Source organism: Necator americanus, assembly GCF_031761385.1.
Source record: "Necator americanus strain Aroian chromosome Unknown Necator_2022.05.29.01.09, whole genome shotgun sequence".
NCBI classification, from domain to species: domain Eukaryota; kingdom Metazoa; phylum Nematoda; class Chromadorea; order Rhabditida; family Ancylostomatidae; genus Necator; species Necator americanus.
In genome coordinates this window covers 1-17485 of record NW_026986550.1, presented here as the reverse complement: position 1 = coordinate 17485, position 17485 = coordinate 1, and the positions used below count along the sequence as shown (strand labels likewise).

The 17485-nt window shown below is 44.6% G+C and overlaps 2 protein-coding genes across 2 annotated transcripts; both read right to left on the bottom strand.

The window, feature by feature from the left end:
- Positions 1-1725: 1725 nt before the first annotated feature.
- On the bottom strand, positions 1726-6370 carry RB195_026559 (uncharacterized protein; the record flags this gene model as incomplete). Its single annotated transcript, XM_064177048.1, has 3 exons — positions 1726-1783; positions 3098-3202; positions 6105-6370. The coding sequence occupies 3 exons, from the start codon at positions 6368-6370 to the stop codon at positions 1726-1728; spliced, it is 429 nt and encodes a 142-aa protein (XP_064071054.1).
- Positions 1745-2666, bottom strand: RB195_026560 (uncharacterized protein; the record flags this gene model as incomplete). Its single annotated transcript, XM_064177049.1, has 5 exons — positions 1745-1783; positions 1858-2041; positions 2141-2209; positions 2303-2449; positions 2599-2666. 5 exons carry the CDS (start codon positions 2664-2666, stop codon positions 1745-1747), a joined length of 507 nt encoding a protein of 168 aa, XP_064071055.1.
- Positions 6371-17485: the final 11115 nt, after the last annotated feature.

The following is a 17485-nucleotide window of genomic DNA, read 5'->3' as shown; positions in this document are numbered from 1 at the left end:
AACTTCCTCGGTGGTGATGCGGCTGCGGCCGAATCTCCTCAATAGACAACGACGATGAGTTGTTCGACGATATATGGCGGCCACCACACATTCCCCTACCCGATGATGATGTTTTTCCAAACCTCCACATTTTAGAGGTTTTCGGTGTGACGGTGTTCGTGTACTATGTCCTTCGTCCTCTGAACTCTCATGTGTCTTTCTTCTCAAAGCAAACGTTAACCGATTTAACCGTATTCACTTATTGAAAGACTCGAGGCGATGGCGCGATTTTAGCAGAAAATCGTCCATCGTGATTTCGCATCTACTACAACATTTCGTTGTCTCCATCACTGAACACATCATCGGCTCCGCAGCTCATCTCATACTAGTTTATTTTCAGTTCATCAATAAAACCCTATCTATATCAAATCTTCCGCTCCTGCCACCGCTTCCACAGCGTGTGCCAGTATGGACGATGGATGTATGGGGGAAAATCAAATCACATGTTGTCGTTCATTCGCAATGCTAGAATAACGGAACTAGTAGTTTCACATGCGGATACAGTTGTTGTCCGTGTACGCACTCAGTGCCCACGCTATTCGCCCGTCCTCCTCTCTCACTCACGTGTGCAGCACCTGGGTGCGACTATCGCACGTTGCACAGAAATACTTGCGCAGAAAAGGATGTAAGCAGGAGGTGAGAAGAAGAAGAAGAAGAAGAAGAAGATGGCAGCTCATCAATTCGATACGGTGGTGGTGGTGGGTTCGAGGTAGGTCGCGTATCGTCACAAGTACGCGACCTGATTGATATGATGTAGAATAAATAGAGTGTTCTGTTCACTGTTACACATGCAACCGCTTCGAATACAAATTTTTCATAACGTCACACGTTACAATCTAACGCTCAACCGCTAGCGTACTACAAGAAAAGAGGAGACCCTCCAACTACACACATCACTTCCCACTTCAAGCACTCCAATTGTGTTCGTGATCCGCGGATGAGTGATGAGTGGTTTTTTGGACGTTTCTCGTTGCGGATGAATGGTGGTGCCAGCACTGCTAGCTGCTTTTTTTTGTCTATTTGTTGATTCATTTAACTCTGCTTACTGCTGTGTAAGAGTAGAGCAAGAGAGCATCTCGATTTCAGCGTCGTCTCGATTCGTCGAAAGGTGGAAAGGAAGAGAAATTTGGTATTACTTATTACAGTGTTTTGAAAGGAGAACTTTATTATAAGGAGAATGAAGTATGTGTAGTTATTTATTTATTTATTCACATACACTTACATGGTGTATCATAGCAGAAAAAGGAAACACATCTGTCCATGTGTGAGAATAGTCAAGGAAAAAACCAGCAAACCCATTGTCCAGGTGGCAGATACGCATTTTCGTGGCGTCGTCAAACTCAAATCGTTCTCCTACTCCTTAAAGTGAACAATCCTCTCATACTCCACTCCTCCACTCCCCCACCTCCAGAACGCTTAACGCATCGGTCTACGCATTTACCTAATTGGGATCCAGGGTGAATGTGATGAATGTGTTTTGAACAACAACAACAAAAAAAAAGGGTTCACGAACTTTAGTAAGCCCAAAACCACTAACCACCACAATCTAGACAGGAGAGACATCAAGAGAAGGTGATATGACGGAACAAACAAAGAAAAAAAGAGGTATAATCACAAGATATTGTAGAAAACAACTAAGAACTAAGCAAGACAAATGGCACCACACATCTGAAAATTGCCCTAGTATCAGAGAACATGTTCGGGTTTAAGAACCAGCCAGAGAGGTAAGAGCCAGCCAGCCATCCTGCAAAAACTTTCAATGATTTCCAAAAAATGGATAGATAGTGATGTAGAACATAGTGGAGAACAGTAGCGAACATAATAAAACCAAAGAATGCCAAACTGCCAGAAGGAGAGGTCGAGTACGCGAGCGAGCGAGCGAGTTGCAGTGCAGAGAGGAGTCCGATGTCGTAAGAAGACGAAGAAGAAGAAGATGATGATGATGATGATGATGATGAGCACCACACGAACAGAACACGCACCGTCATCTTTGATACGGATGCTGCAGTGAATAGGTAAGGGGGAAAAACTTGATGATTTTCAAAAAAAAAAAAACATAAAAAAAGGATATGGGAGCTCAAACGTACACAATGAAACGCACATACTATTTACATACATATTACTTGCTGCATTACATGCATAGTAGAGAATAGTAGTGAAGATGATAAAACTAAAGAATGGAAAGTGCTAAAACAACTAAGAAAACACGAGCGAGCGAATTGCAGTAGAAAGGAATCATCAGTATGTTCCTGCCTAACTCAACTCCACACTCGTTGATCTCGGGCGGGCAACAGCAAAGCAAAAAGGTTGTTGGCGAAGAAGATGATAATGATAATGATTATGATGATGATGATGATGAAATAGAGCACCAAATAAACCGAAGAACACCCCAACTTCACCTTCGCCGAAGCTGCAATGAATAGATAAGTGATAAAAAAATTTGACTATTTCCAAAGAAAAGAAAAAAACAAAACAAAAAAGAGATATGGAAAATAGCCAGTCACTTCAGCAGCAAGTCTTCAAAAGAAAACATACACCAACAAACATACATACACTCACCACATCACATAATCACTTATCACGTTCACACTCGCCGATCGGTCATCAGCCTCCTCAATAATAAGCATGCAGAAGAAGACGAAGAAAACAATAACATCAGCAGTAACAAAGAAAAAACACTCAAGAAAAAAAAAACACAACAAAAAAGTGTGGAGGGAAAAAAAATAAGGCAAAGCTGCAGATGATCGCAGCTGAACACTGGCGAAGAAACGAAGATGATGAGGACCGGTAAGCGAAAAAAAAGTAGCTGTGAAGAGGCACTCAGTGGTGCCCTTATTTCTCGACGAAAATTCAAACGTTCATATCAATCCGGGCCCTAACCACTAAGCATTAGTCGTAGAGCGCACTCTGACATGTAAACTAAAGTTGCTAAGCGGAAAAAGTGTGTTACACTGAGTGCCGCCCCTCACAACTACACCTTTCCTGGACCCGAACAGCACCGCAACACGTACACGTGATAGATATTAATAGTAATGAACTACTTTCCAAAATAACCTACCAGCTGGCAAGGAGCCGCCATTCGACGACGACACTAACACCACCACCACCACCACCACCACCACCACGAAGTAGCAGCAGCAGCAGCAGCAGCAGAATATGAAGACTAGCAGACGAATAACTCAGCGATACGTCAAGCACTCAGGTGCTAAGTGGCGCCGTCGCAAAATTCTCGGTCTGCAATTACACTCATTCTAAGCAGGTTAACGAGCCAGAAGGCTTTCGACATTACTAACGCGAGCAACCCTCGACGATGAAAAGAGTAGAGACGAGAAGCGAATAACGCCACAAAGGAAAGACGCCTCTTTGGCTTGGGATTGCCACCATTGCCTCATAGAGTGACGCGCGAGCTCTGTACGGAATGATTGAGAACGGTTGACATATAAACTTGCAAAACAAAATTCTCAATTTATTCTCAGCAAGCTTTCAAAAAAGTAAAAACCGGGCCACAACAAACAACTGTAACTACATCAACTAACTACTAACTAATCAACTAAATCCAAAGTATTTTAACAGTCGCTTTACATACAGCATACAGCAGCACTTGCTTAATCGAGCAAAACCTCTAACCGCGGCGTCTAACAGTGCCTAACAGCGTTCACGCGTTCTCCAGCGGTAATCCAGCTAAAATCCAGCACCAGCAAATCAATCAGAGTAAAATTGCGTGTAGAATCAAAACCAAAACAAAACAGCAGTAATGAGCAGCCTATGCAAACTGGTAATACACTACTACGAACTACTACTAGAAGCTAAAAAAAATATGTGTAATAATAGTAACAGTAGTAAAGAGTGAGCAAAGCAGTTTTCACTGCGCGAGCGAAAAGTCACAGTGGAGAGGAATCTGGTCTATGCGTTCCTGCCCGACTGGACTCCGCACTCGCCACAGCAGCAAGAAATGGACTTGAAGAAGGAAGGAGGAACAATAAGAATAAGAAGAAGAAAAAGAACACACACTCACCTTTTGCAGCAGCAGACAAGTAAATGAAAAGAAAAAAAGAAGGAGAAGGAGAAGACAGAGACCGGGACAGAGAACACAGTAGAGAATAGTAAACTAGTAATAGCAAACTTAATAATGCTAAATTGACAGGAAGTTAACCAGCAACTAACGGAGCCACTAAGCTCCAAACTCGCCCCTTCATCATAACAGCAAATATGAAAGGAACCAGTAAACCGAACAACACTCACCTATACCTACGGCTATAACAAGCAAAACCAGAAAACGACCAGATATGTTATAATGTGCGTGGTTCACTAGGAACTAGGGATACGGCGCAGAGAGGAACTGCAATGCTTTAGAAGAGAAAAGAAGTTGCATATTTGACGCCGTAAGCGTGCAAGCGGAGCATTGCAGCGCTGCTCTGCGCCGTATCCCTAATCGATACAGGAACAGGTACTGGACGGAAAATCCCTTTAGAAGTTGTAGTTGCGGAGGAGCATCATCCACTAGCAGAAATAAGGGCGCCGCTGTTCGGCTTCAGGCCTCCACCCCAACTACATCCTTCTTCACAGTTCATACACACGCACACACCACAGCGGATCCCAGAACAGCAGCATCGGAAAAGAAACACAGCGATAAAAAAAGACACTTGCGCTGTTGGTGCGCTCACAGCAGCTGAGCAGCAGCACAATCACAGCAATGAAAACACTTAGCACGCAGAAAACGGCTCTCCAGCACGAGCACGAATAGAAGAATACGCAGCGCAGAGCGGAGCAACACTCCACAATTGCAATTAGAATTACAACGCTCTATCCACGAGGTGAGTGACGCCGCCGTGCGCTTCAACGCACCGTCTGCAGTTGCACTCACGCAGGGCACGTTTACGATACGGCCGCGCACTGGGCGTTTCGAAACGAGGAAAGCTCTACGAGGAAAAGACTAGTGAGCGGCGCGGGACGCAAGTGAAGGGATTGCGGTGGAGCTTTTTCGCCGAAATAGAACTCTGAGCGTTCGTATCCACGGTCCACGGGTACAAATCAGTGCATTAATAGTGCAATAGGGAATTGAGCGGTGATTTCCTTATTCTTATTAGAACTATGTGCATATTCGCCAAGGCCGAAGCCACGTGTTTGGCCGACTTGCACGAAAACGCTTTTCACGATGAGTGCAGCAGATCTTGCCAACACAATCCAATGTCAACACAACTAACAGCAATCCGCTTCAAGAAGCAAAAAAGCAAAAAAAGCAAAAAGAAAACGAAAAAAACAACTTGCTGGACACACGACCACCTCGTTATGAAAACGAATAATCACACATCTTTTCCGTTAAACAACGAAAACACAGCAGAGTTTCGGAATCTCATCTCAAAAATCTCAAAGAAGCAAAGAGAAATGAAAACGCAGTCGCATCCACAGCCGACCATCTCCACAAACCATCTGCATCACCTTATTTCCGTCACATTATCACGGTGATCGAGCCTATCCGAAAAATCTATTACACGACCGAAAAGAAAAACCTTCTCTCACTCTCCACTCCACGCATCATGCTATCATCACTACATCCAAAGCCCGTGGTAGCCATTCACACTCACAAATCACAACCACATCTAATCACAACCTCATCTCCAAACAAAAAACCTCGAACAACACCCACCACATCCTCGCCGAGTCGAGAAACCCACCACCACTTCGCTGCTGATCCTCAAAAATTTTCGCCGCGGCCTACCGGCCGCCGCAGCCCGCGACTGCCGCTGTCAACTTTCGTGGGTAAGATAACAACTGTCTGCCACACACTATTTCTCTGCCACCGCCGCGCGCGCCCCCTCCTCCAAGCCAAAAACCGCGACGCGTCGGTGTCAGCGGTGACACCGAGGTGTCACCGCCGACACTTTCACTTACCCGTCGGATGAGACACCATCCGAAAGGGCCGCGCGCGCGGCCTTTTCACCCGGAATCACTCAGAATTCGCCCGAATCCGAGGCGTTTCGAGCCCACCCTTCGCCCACACCCCACAAATCGACCACGCCGGATCGAATGGCGCCGACGCCGTGGCGCCAGCGCCACTCGCTCACGCGCCACAGGCCGGTGTCGAGAACACGGCCTCGAGTGTCACCACTGACACTTCACTTACCCATCTCCGGTTGACAACCGAAACACACGGTTGACAACCGAAACACACAAAACTCTCCAGAACCACCACAGATCGTCTTCTCACCTCCTCCTCCTCGTATTCCCTCGAAAACAGCGAATCGCAGGCGATCGCTGCGATTTCAACTTGGAAAGTGACAAGTGTGGCGGTGACACCCACCGCGTCACGGGTGACACTCCGATGTGTCATCACTGACATTTCACTTTCCCAAGTTTGAGGTACTTTCTCGATCTGACCCGATGAAAATTGTGGTCTGATGAAATTTTGGAAAACTCGGAAAACTCTCCCTGAATTGGGAGAGAACAAGATCAGAAGTTACACAGTGTTACGGTGTATCACATGTTGCCTTCTCCGCCGGCCACGATTTCACCAACGGTTTAGGTGGTCACGATTTTACGGTCGGTTTAATTACCCAAATTTGAAGTGCTTCCCCGATCTGACTCGATAAAATCTCTGGTCTGATGAGATTTTAAGAAACATATTGCAAAATACAGAGGAGAACTCCATTATTAGTTAAATAATGTCAAATAATATTTTATACGTAATCATTAATTTAAAACATATTTACACATTACCATAGTGTCCATAAACAGCAAGTCCGCTATTCTTCATTGCTCAATTCATTTAATTCGTGAAACAAAAGCTTACGACACCTGGGATTCCCAAGCCGTCTCCGATCCAAGTACTAACCAGGCCCAACGTTGCTTAACTTGCCAGATCGGACGGGATGGCGTGTTTTCAACGTGGTATGGCCGTAAGCAAAATTATCGCCGCGATTTCAGCGTGATAAAATTGGAGAAAGGCGTATTGCCGTTAGTTCGCGAATCAAAAGCTTACGACACCTGGGATTCCCAAGCCGTCTCCGATCCAAGTACTAACCAGGCCCAACGTTGCTTAACTTGCCAGATCGGACGGGATGGCGTGTTTTCAACGTGGTATGGCCGTAAGCGAAATTATCGCCGCAATTTCAGCGTGATGATGTTGGAGAAAGGGGTAATGGAGAGAGGAGCGGAAGGGGGGGATAGAGGGGAGGGAGTGACGGGAAAGGAGGAATCCATGCTATTTCAGTGGCAAACCGAACTATTGATGTTTTACTCCTCTAATAATGTTTATGTTATTCTTGTTCACAAATACAAGAATAACATTGCCCTTAAAGCCATCACTCCACGAATCTGAGGTGGTGCAGATTTTAGGTGGAGTATTCGTATACGGGATAGTAGATTATGGTAAAGGGGAGGAAGGGGGGGGGGGGGGGTGGTAAGGAGGTGATTCCGTCCATTTCTTCCTAATTGCCGTAAAAAACGGCCCGAAAGATACGGCTACACGCGTTCCGGCGCATTATTTTCCGCAACGAGTTCGACTGGAGCGCGCCAGTCTTGTGCGGTACCGAATCTTCCGGACGGTTTTTTTTTTTACGGTAACTAGGAAGAAATGGACGGAATCATTCTCCTCTTCATAATCTACTATCCCTTATAAGAATATTCCACCTGATATCTGCACCACCTTAGATTCGTGGGGTGATGCCTTTAAGCACGTAAGAAGGGCGATTTCGCAATACGGCTTTTCACACCTTGACTACTGTGGCCGCGATTTCATCATCGGTTTAATTACCCAAGTTTGAGGTACTTTCTCGATCTGACCCGATGAAAATTGTGGTCTGATGAAATTTTGGAAAACTCTCCCTGAATTGGGAGAGAACAAGATCAGAAGTTACACAGTGTTACGGTGTATCACATGTTGCCTTCTCCGCCGGCCACGATTTCACCAACGGTTTAGGTGGTCACGATTTTACGGTCGGTTTAATTACCCAAATTTGAAGTGCTTCCCCGATCTGACTCGATAAAATCTCTGGTCTGATGAGATTTTAAGAAACATATTGCAAAATACAGAGGAGAACTCCATTATTAGTTAAATAATGTCAAATAATATTTTATACGTAATCATTAATTTAAAACATATTTACACATTACCATAGTGTCCATAAACAGCAAGTCCGCTATTCTTCATTGCTCAATTCATTTAATTCGTGAAACAAAAGCTTACGACACCTGGGATTCCCAAGCCGTCTCCGATCCAAGTACTAACCAGGCCCAACGTTGCTTAACTTGCCAGATCGGACGGGATGGCGTGTTTTCAACGTGGTATGGCCGTAAGCAAAATTATCGCCGCGATTTCAGCGTGATAAAATTGGAGAAAGGCGTATTGCCGTTAGTTCGCGAATCAAAAGCTTACGACACCTGGGATTCCCAAGCCGTCTCCGATCCAAGTACTAACCAGGCCCAACGTTGCTTAACTTGCCAGATCGGACGGGATGGCGTGTTTTCAACGTGGTATGGCCGTAAGCGAAATTATCGCCGCAATTTCAGCGTGATGATGTTGGAGAAAGGGGTAATGGAGAGAGGAGCGGAAGGGGGGATAGAGGGGAGGGAGTGACGGGAAAGGAGGAATCCATGCTATTTCAGTGGCAAACCGAACTATTGATGTTTTACTCCTCTAATAATGTTTATGTTATTCTTGTTCACAAATACAAGAATAACATTGCCCTTAAAGCCATCACTCCACGAATCTGAGGTGGTGCAGATTTTAGGTGGAGTATTCGTATACGGGATAGTAGATTATGGTAAAGGGGAGGAAGGGGGGGGGGGAGGGTGGGTGGTAAGGAGGTGATTCCGTCCATTTCTTCCTAATTGCCGTAAAAAACGGCCCGAAAGATACGGCTACACGCGTTCCGGCGCATTATTTTCCGCAACGAGTTCGACTGGAGCGCGCCAGTCTTGTGCGGTACCGAATCTTCCGGACGGTTTTTTTTTTTACGGTAACTAGGAAGAAATGGACGGAATCATTCTCCTCTTCATAATCTACTATCCCTTATAAGAATATTCCACCTGATATCTGCACCACCTTAGATTCGTGGGGTGATGCCTTTAAGCACGTAAGAAGGGCGATTTCGCAATACGGCTTTTCACACCTTGACTACTGTGGCCGCGATTTCATCATCGGTTTAATTACCCAAGTTTGAGGTACTTTCTCGATCTGACCCGATGAAAATTGTGGTCTGATGAAATTTTGGAAAACTCTCCCTGAATTGGGAGAGAACAAGATCAGAAGTTACACAGTGTTACGGTGTATCACATGTTGCCTTCTCCGCCGGCCACGATTTCACCAACGGTTTAGGTGGTCACGATTTTACGGTCGGTTTAATTACCCAAATTTGAAGTGCTTCCCCGATCTGACTCGATAAAATCTCTGGTCTGATGAGATTTTAAGAAACATATTGCAAAATACAGAGGAGAACTCCATTATTAGTTAAATAATGTCAAATAATATTTTATACGTAATCATTAATTTAAAACATATTTACACATTACCATAGTGTCCATAAACAGCAAGTCCGCTATTCTTCATTGCTCAATTCATTTAATTCGTGAAACAAAAGCTTACGACACCTGGGATTCCCAAGCCGTCTCCGATCCAAGTACTAACCAGGCCCAACGTTGCTTAACTTGCCAGATCGGACGGGATGGCGTGTTTTCAACGTGGTATGGCCGTAAGCAAAATTATCGCCGCGATTTCAGCGTGATAAAATTGGAGAAAGGCGTATTGCCGTTAGTTCGCGAATCAAAAGCTTACGACACCTGGGATTCCCAAGCCGTCTCCGATCCAAGTACTAACCAGGCCCAACGTTGCTTAACTTGCCAGATCGGACGGGATGGCGTGTTTTCAACGTGGTATGGCCGTAAGCGAAATTATCGCCGCAATTTCAGCGTGATGATGTTGGAGAAAGGGGTAATGGAGAGAGGAGCGGAAGGGGGGATAGAGGGGAGGGAGTGACGGGAAAGGAGGAATCCATGCTATTTCAGTGGCAAACCGAACTATTGATGTTTTACTCCTCTAATAATGTTTATGTTATTCTTGTTCACAAATACAAGAATAACATTGCCCTTAAAGCCATCACTCCACGAATCTGAGGTGGTGCAGATTTTAGGTGGAGTATTCGTATACGGGATAGTAGATTATGGTAAAGGGGAGGAAGGGGGGGGGGGGGGGTGGTAAGGAGGTGATTCCGTCCATTTCTTCCTAATTGCCGTAAAAAACGGCCCGAAAGATACGGCTACACGCGTTCCGGCGCATTATTTTCCGCAACGAGTTCGACTGGAGCGCGCCAGTCTTGTGCGGTACCGAATCTTCCGGACGGTTTTTTTTTTTACGGTAACTAGGAAGAAATGGACGGAATCATTCTCCTCTTCATAATCTACTATCCCTTATAAGAATATTCCACCTGATATCTGCACCACCTTAGATTCGTGGGGTGATGCCTTTAAGCACGTAAGAAGGGCGATTTCGCAATACGGCTTTTCACACCTTGACTACTGTGGCCGCGATTTCATCATCGGTTTAATTACCCAAGTTTGAGGTACTTTCTCGATCTGACCCGATGAAAATTGTGGTCTGATGAAATTTTGGAAAACTCTCCCTGAATTGGGAGAGAACAAGATCAGAAGTTACACAGTGTTACGGTGTATCACATGTTGCCTTCTCCGCCGGCCACGATTTCACCAACGGTTTAGGTGGTCACGATTTTACGGTCGGTTTAATTACCCAAATTTGAAGTGCTTCCCCGATCTGACTCGATAAAATCTCTGGTCTGATGAGATTTTAAGAAACATATTGCAAAATACAGAGGAGAACTCCATTATTAGTTAAATAATGTCAAATAATATTTTATACGTAATCATTAATTTAAAACATATTTACACATTACCATAGTGTCCATAAACAGCAAGTCCGCTATTCTTCATTGCTCAATTCATTTAATTCGTGAAACAAAAGCTTACGACACCTGGGATTCCCAAGCCGTCTCCGATCCAAGTACTAAGTACTAACCAGGCCCAACGTTGCTTAACTTGCCAGATCGGACGGGATGGCGTGTTTTCAACGTGGTATGGCCGTAAGCAAAATTATCGCCGCAATTTCAGCGTGATGATGTTGGAGAAAGGGGTAATGGAGAGAGGAGCGGAAGGGGGGATAGAGGGGAGGGAGTGACGGGAAAGGAGGAATCCATGCTATTTCAGTGGCAAACCGAACTATTGATGTTTTACTCCTCTAATAATGTTTATGTTATTCTTGTTCACAAATACAAGAATAACATTGCCCTTAAAGACATCACTCCACGAATCTGAGGTGGTGCAGATTTTAGGTGGAGTATTCGTATACGGGATAGTAGATTATGGTAAAGGGGAGGAAGGGGGGGGGGGGGGGTGGGTGGTAAGGAGGTGATTCCGTCCATTTCTTCCTAATTGCCGTAAAAAACGGCCCGAAAGATACGGCTACACGCGTTCCGGCGCATTATTTTCCGCAACGAGTTCGACTGGAGCGCGCCAGTCTTGTGCGGTACCGAATCTTCCGGACGGTTTTTTTTTTACGGTAACTAGGAAGAAATGGACGGAATCATTCTCCTCTTCATAATCTACTATCCCTTATAAGAATATTCCACCTGATATCTGCACCACCTTAGATTCGTGGGGTGATGCCTTTAAGCACGTAAGAAGGGCGATTTCGCAATACGGCTTTTCACACCTTGACTACTGTGGCCGCGATTTCATCATCGGTTTAATTACCCAAGTTTGAGGTACTTTCTCGATCTGACCCGATGAAAATTGTGGTCTGATGAAATTTTGGAAAACTCTCCCTGAATTGGGAGAGAACAAGATCAGAAGTTACACAGTGTTACGGTGTATCACATGTTGCCTTCTCCGCCGGCCACGATTTCACCAACGGTTTAGGTGGTCACGATTTTACGGTCGGTTTAATTACCCAAATTTGAAGTGCTTCCCCGATCTGACTCGATAAAATCTCTGGTCTGATGAGATTTTAAGAAACATATTGCAAAATACAGAGGAGAACTCCATTATTAGTTAAATAATGTCAAATAATATTTTATACGTAATCATTAATTTAAAACATATTTACACATTACCATAGTGTCCATAAACAGCAAGTCCGCTATTCTTCATTGCTCAATTCATTTAATTCGTGAAACAAAAGCTTACGACACCTGGGATTCCCAAGCCGTCTCCGATCCAAGTACTAACCAGGCCCAACGTTGCTTAACTTGCCAGATCGGACGGGATGGCGTGTTTTCAACGTGGTATGGCCGTAAGCGAAATTATCGCCGCAATTTCAGCGTGATGATGTTGGAGAAAGGGGTAATGGAGAGAGGAGCGGAAGGGGGGAGAGAGGAGGGAGTGACGGGAAAGGAGGAATCCATGCTATTTCAGTGGCAAACCGAACTATTGATGTTTTACTCCTCTAATAATGTTTATGTTATTCTTGTTCACAAATACAAGAATAACATTGCCCTTAAAGCCATCACTCCACGAATCTGAGGTGGTGCAGATTTTAGGTGGAGTATTCGTATACGGGATAGTAGATTATGGTAAAGGGGAGGAAGGGGGGGGGGGGGGAGGGTGGGTGGTAAGGAGGTGATTCCGTCCATTTCTTCCTAATTGCCGTAAAAAACGGCCCGAAAGATACGGCTACACGCGTTCCGGCGCATTATTTTCCCCAACGAGTTCGACTGGAGCGCGCCAGTCTTGTGCGGTACCGAATCTTCCGGACGGTTTTTTTTTTACGGTAACTAGGAAGAAATGGACGGAATCATTCTCCTCTTCATAATCTACTATCCCTTATAAGAATATTCCACCTGATATCTGCACCACCTTAGATTCGTGGGGTGATGCCTTTAAGCACGTAAGAAGGGCGATTTCGCAATACGGCTTTTCACACCTTGACTACACTGTGGCCGCGATTTCATCATCGGTTTAATTACCCAAGTTTGAGGTACTTTCTCGATCTGACCCGATGAAAATTGTGGTCTGATGAAATTTTGGAAAACTCTCCCTGAATTGGGAGAGAACAAGATCAGAAGTTACACAGTGTTACGGTGTATCACATGTTGCCTTCTCCGCCGGCCACGATTTCACCAACGGTTTAGGTGGTCACGATTTTACGGTCGGTTTAATTACCCAAATTTGAAGTGCTTCCCCGATCTGACTCGATAAAATCTCTGGTCTGATGAGATTTTAAGAAACATATTGCAAAATACAGAGGAGAACTCCATTATTAGTTAAATAATGTCAAATAATATTTTATACGTAATCATTAATTTAAAAAATATTTACACATTACCATAGTGTCCATAAACAGCAAGTCCGCTATTCTTCATTGCTCAATTCATTTAATTCGTGAAACAAAAGCTTACGACACCTGGGATTCCCAAGCCGTCTCCGATCCAAGTACTAACCAGGCCCAACGTTGCTTAACTTGCCAGATCGGACGGGATGGCGTGTTTTCAACGTGGTATGGCCGTAAGCGAAATTATCGCCGCAATTTCAGCGTGATGATGTTGGAGAAAGGGGTAATGGAGAGAGGAGCGGAAGGGGGGATAGAGGGGAGGGAGTGACGGGAAAGGAGGAATCCATGCTATTTCAGTGGCAAACCGAACTATTGATGTTTTACTCCTCTAATAATGTTTATGTTATTCTTGTTCACAAATACAAGAATAACATTGCCCTTAAAGCCATCACTCCACGAATCTGAGGTGGTGCAGATTTTAGGTGGAGTATTCGTATACGGGATAGTAGATTATGGTAAAGGGGAGGGAAGGGGGGGGGGGGGTGGGGGGAAGGAGGTGATTCCGTCCATTTCTTCCTAATTGCCGTAAAAAACGGCCCGAAAGATACGGCTACACGCGTTCTGGCGCATTATTTTCCACAACGAGTTCGACTGGAGCGCCCCAGTCTTGTGCGGTGCCGAATCTTCCGGGCTGTTTTTTTACGGTAACTAGGAAGAAATGGACGGAACCACCCTCCTCTTCATAATCTACTATCCCTTATAAGAATATTCCACCTGATATCTGCACCACCTTAGATTCGTGGGGTGATGCCTTTAAGCACGTAAGAAGGGCGATTTCGCAATACGGCTTTTCACACCTTGACTACTGTGGCCGCGATTTCATCATCGGTTTAATTACCCAAGTTTGAGGTACTTTCTCGATCTGACCCGATGAAAATTGTGGTCTGATGAAATTTTGGAAAACTCTCCCTGAATTGGGAGGGAACAAGATCAGAAGTTACACAGTGTTACGGTGTATCACATGTTGCCTTCTCCGCCGGCCACGATTTCACCAACGGTTTAGGTGGTCACGATTTTACGGTCGGTTTAATTACCCAAATTTGAAGTGCTTCCCCGATCTGACTCGATAAAATCTCTGGTCTGATGAGATTTTAAGAAACATATTGCAAAATACAGAGGAGAACTCCATTATTAGTTAAATAATGTCAAATAATATTTTATACGTAATCATTAATTTAAAACATATTTACACACTACCATAGTGTCCATAAACAGCAAGTCCGCTATTCTTCATTGCTCAATTCATTTAATTCGTGAAACAAAAGCTTACGACACCTGGGATTCCCAAGCCGTCTCCGATCCAAGTACTAACCAGGCCCAACGTTGCTTAACTTGCCAGATCGGACGGGATGGCGTGTTTTCAACGTGGTATGGCCGTAAGCGAAATTACAGCCGCGATTTCAGCGTGATGATGTTGGAGAAAGGGGTAATGGAGAGAGGAGCGGAAGGGGGGGATAGAGGGGAGGGAGTGACGGGAAAGGAGGAATCCATGCTGTTTCAGTGGCAAACCGAACTATTGATGTTTTACGCCTCTAATAATGTTTATATTATTCTTGTTCACAAATACAAGAATAACATTGCCCTTAAAGCCATCACTCCACAAATCTGAGGTGGTGCAGATTTTAGGTGGAGTATTCGTATACGGGATAGTAGATTATGGTAAAGGGGAGGGAAGGGGGGGGGGGAGGTGGGAAGGAGGTGATTCCGTCCATTTCTTCCTAATTGCCGTAAAATACGGCCCGAAAGATACGGCTACACGCGTTCTGGCGCATTATTTTCCACAACAAATTCGACTGGAGCGCGCCAGTCTTGTGCGGTGCCGAATCTTCCGGACAGGTTTTTTTTTAACGGTAACTAGGAAGAAATGGACAGAATCATTCTCCTCTCCATAATCTACTATCCCTTATAAGAATATTCCACCTGATATCTGCACCACCTTAGATTCGTGGGGTGATGCCTTTAAGCACGTAAGAAGGGCGATTTCGCAATACGGCTTTTCACACCTTGACTACTGTGGCCGCGATTTCATCATCGGTTTAATTACCCAAGTTTGAGGTACTTTCTCGATCTGACCCGATGAAAATTGTGGTCTGATGAAATTTTGGAAAACTCTCCCTGAATTGGGAGGGAACAAGATCAGAAGTTACACAGTGTTACGGTGTATCACATCTTGCCTTCTCCGCCGGCCACGATTTCACCAACGGTTTAGGTGGTCACGATTTTACGGTCGGTTTAATTACCCAAATTTGAAGTGCTTCCCCGATCTGACTCGATAAAATCTCTGGTCTGATGAGATTTTAAGAAACATATTGCAAAATACAGAGGAGAACTCCATTATTAGTTAAATAATGTCAAATAATATTTTATACGTAATCATTAATTTAAAACATATTTACACACTACCATAGTGTCCATAAACAGCAAGTCCGCTATTCTTCATTGCTCAATTCATTTAATTCGTGAAACAAAAGCTTACGACACCTGGGATTCCCAAGCCGTCTCCGATCCAAGTACTAACCAGGCCCAACGTTGCTTAACTTGCCAGATCGGACGGGATGGCGTGTTTTCAACGTGGTATGGCCGTAAGCGAAATTATCGCCGCAATTTCAGCGTGATGATGTTGGAGAAAGGGGTAATGGAGAGAGGAGCGGAAGGGGGGAGAGAGGGGAGGGAGGGACGGGAAAGGAGGAATCCATGCTGTTTCAGTGGCAAACCGAACTATTGATGTTTTACGCCTCTAATAATGTTTATATTATTCTTGTTCACAAATACAAGAATAACATTGCCCTTAAAGCCATCACTCCACAAATCTGAGGTGGTGCAGATTTTAGGTGGAGTATTCGTATACGGGATAGTAGATTATGGTAAAGGGGAGGGAAGGGGGGGGGGGGGGAGGTGGGAAGGAGGTGATTCCGTCCATTTCTTCCTAATTGCCGTAAAAAACGGCCCGAAAGATACGGCTACACGCGTTCTGGCGCATTATTTTCCACAACGAATTCGACTGGAGCGCGCCAGTCTTGTGCGGTGCCGAATCTTCCGGACAGTTTTTTTTTTACGGTAACTAGGAAGAAATGGACGGAATCATTCTCCTCTCCATAATCTACTATCCCTTATAAGAGTATTCCATCTGATATCTGCACCACCTTAGATTCCTGGGGTGATGCCTTTAAGCACGTAAGAAGGGCGATTTCAAGCAATACGGCTTTTCACACCTTGACTACTGTGGCCGCGATTTCATCATCGGTATTAATTACCCAAGTTTGAGGTACTTTCTCGATCTGACCCGATGAAAATTGTGGTCTGATGAAATTTTGGAAAACTCTCCCTGAATTGGGAGGGAACAAGATCAGAAGTTACACAGTGTTACGGTGTATCACATCTTGCCTTCTCCGCCGGCCACGATTTCACCAACGGTTTAGGTGGTCACGATTTTACGGTCGGTTTAATTACCCAAATTTGAAGTGCTTCCCCGATCTGACTCGATAAAATCTCTGGTCTGATGAGATTTTAAGAAACATATTGCAAAATACAGAGGAGAACTCCATTATTAGTTAAATAATGTCAAATAATATTTTATACGTAATCATTAATTTAAAACATATTTACACACTACCATAGTGTCCATAAACAGCAAGTCCGCTATTCTTCATTGCTCAATTCATTTAATTCGTGAAACAAAAGCTTACGACACCTGGGATTCCCAAGCCGTCTCCGATCCAAGTACTAACCAGGCCCAACGTTGCTTAACTTGCCAGATCGGACGGGATGGCGTGTTTTCAACGTGGTATGGCCGTAAGCGAAATTATCGCCGCAATTTCAGCGTGATGATGTTGGAGAAAGGGGTAATGGAGAGAGGAGCGGAAGGGGGGATAGAGGGGAGGGAGTGACGGGAAAGGAGGAATCCATGCTGTTTCAGTGGCAAACCGAACTATTGATGTTTTACGCCTCTAATAATGTTTATATTATTCTTGTTCACAAATACAAGAATAACATTGCCCTTAAAGCCATCACTCCACAAATCTGAGGTGGTGCAGATTTTAGGTGGAGTATTCGTATACGGGATAGTAGATTATGGTAAAGGGGAGGGACGGGGGGGGGGAGGTGGGAAGG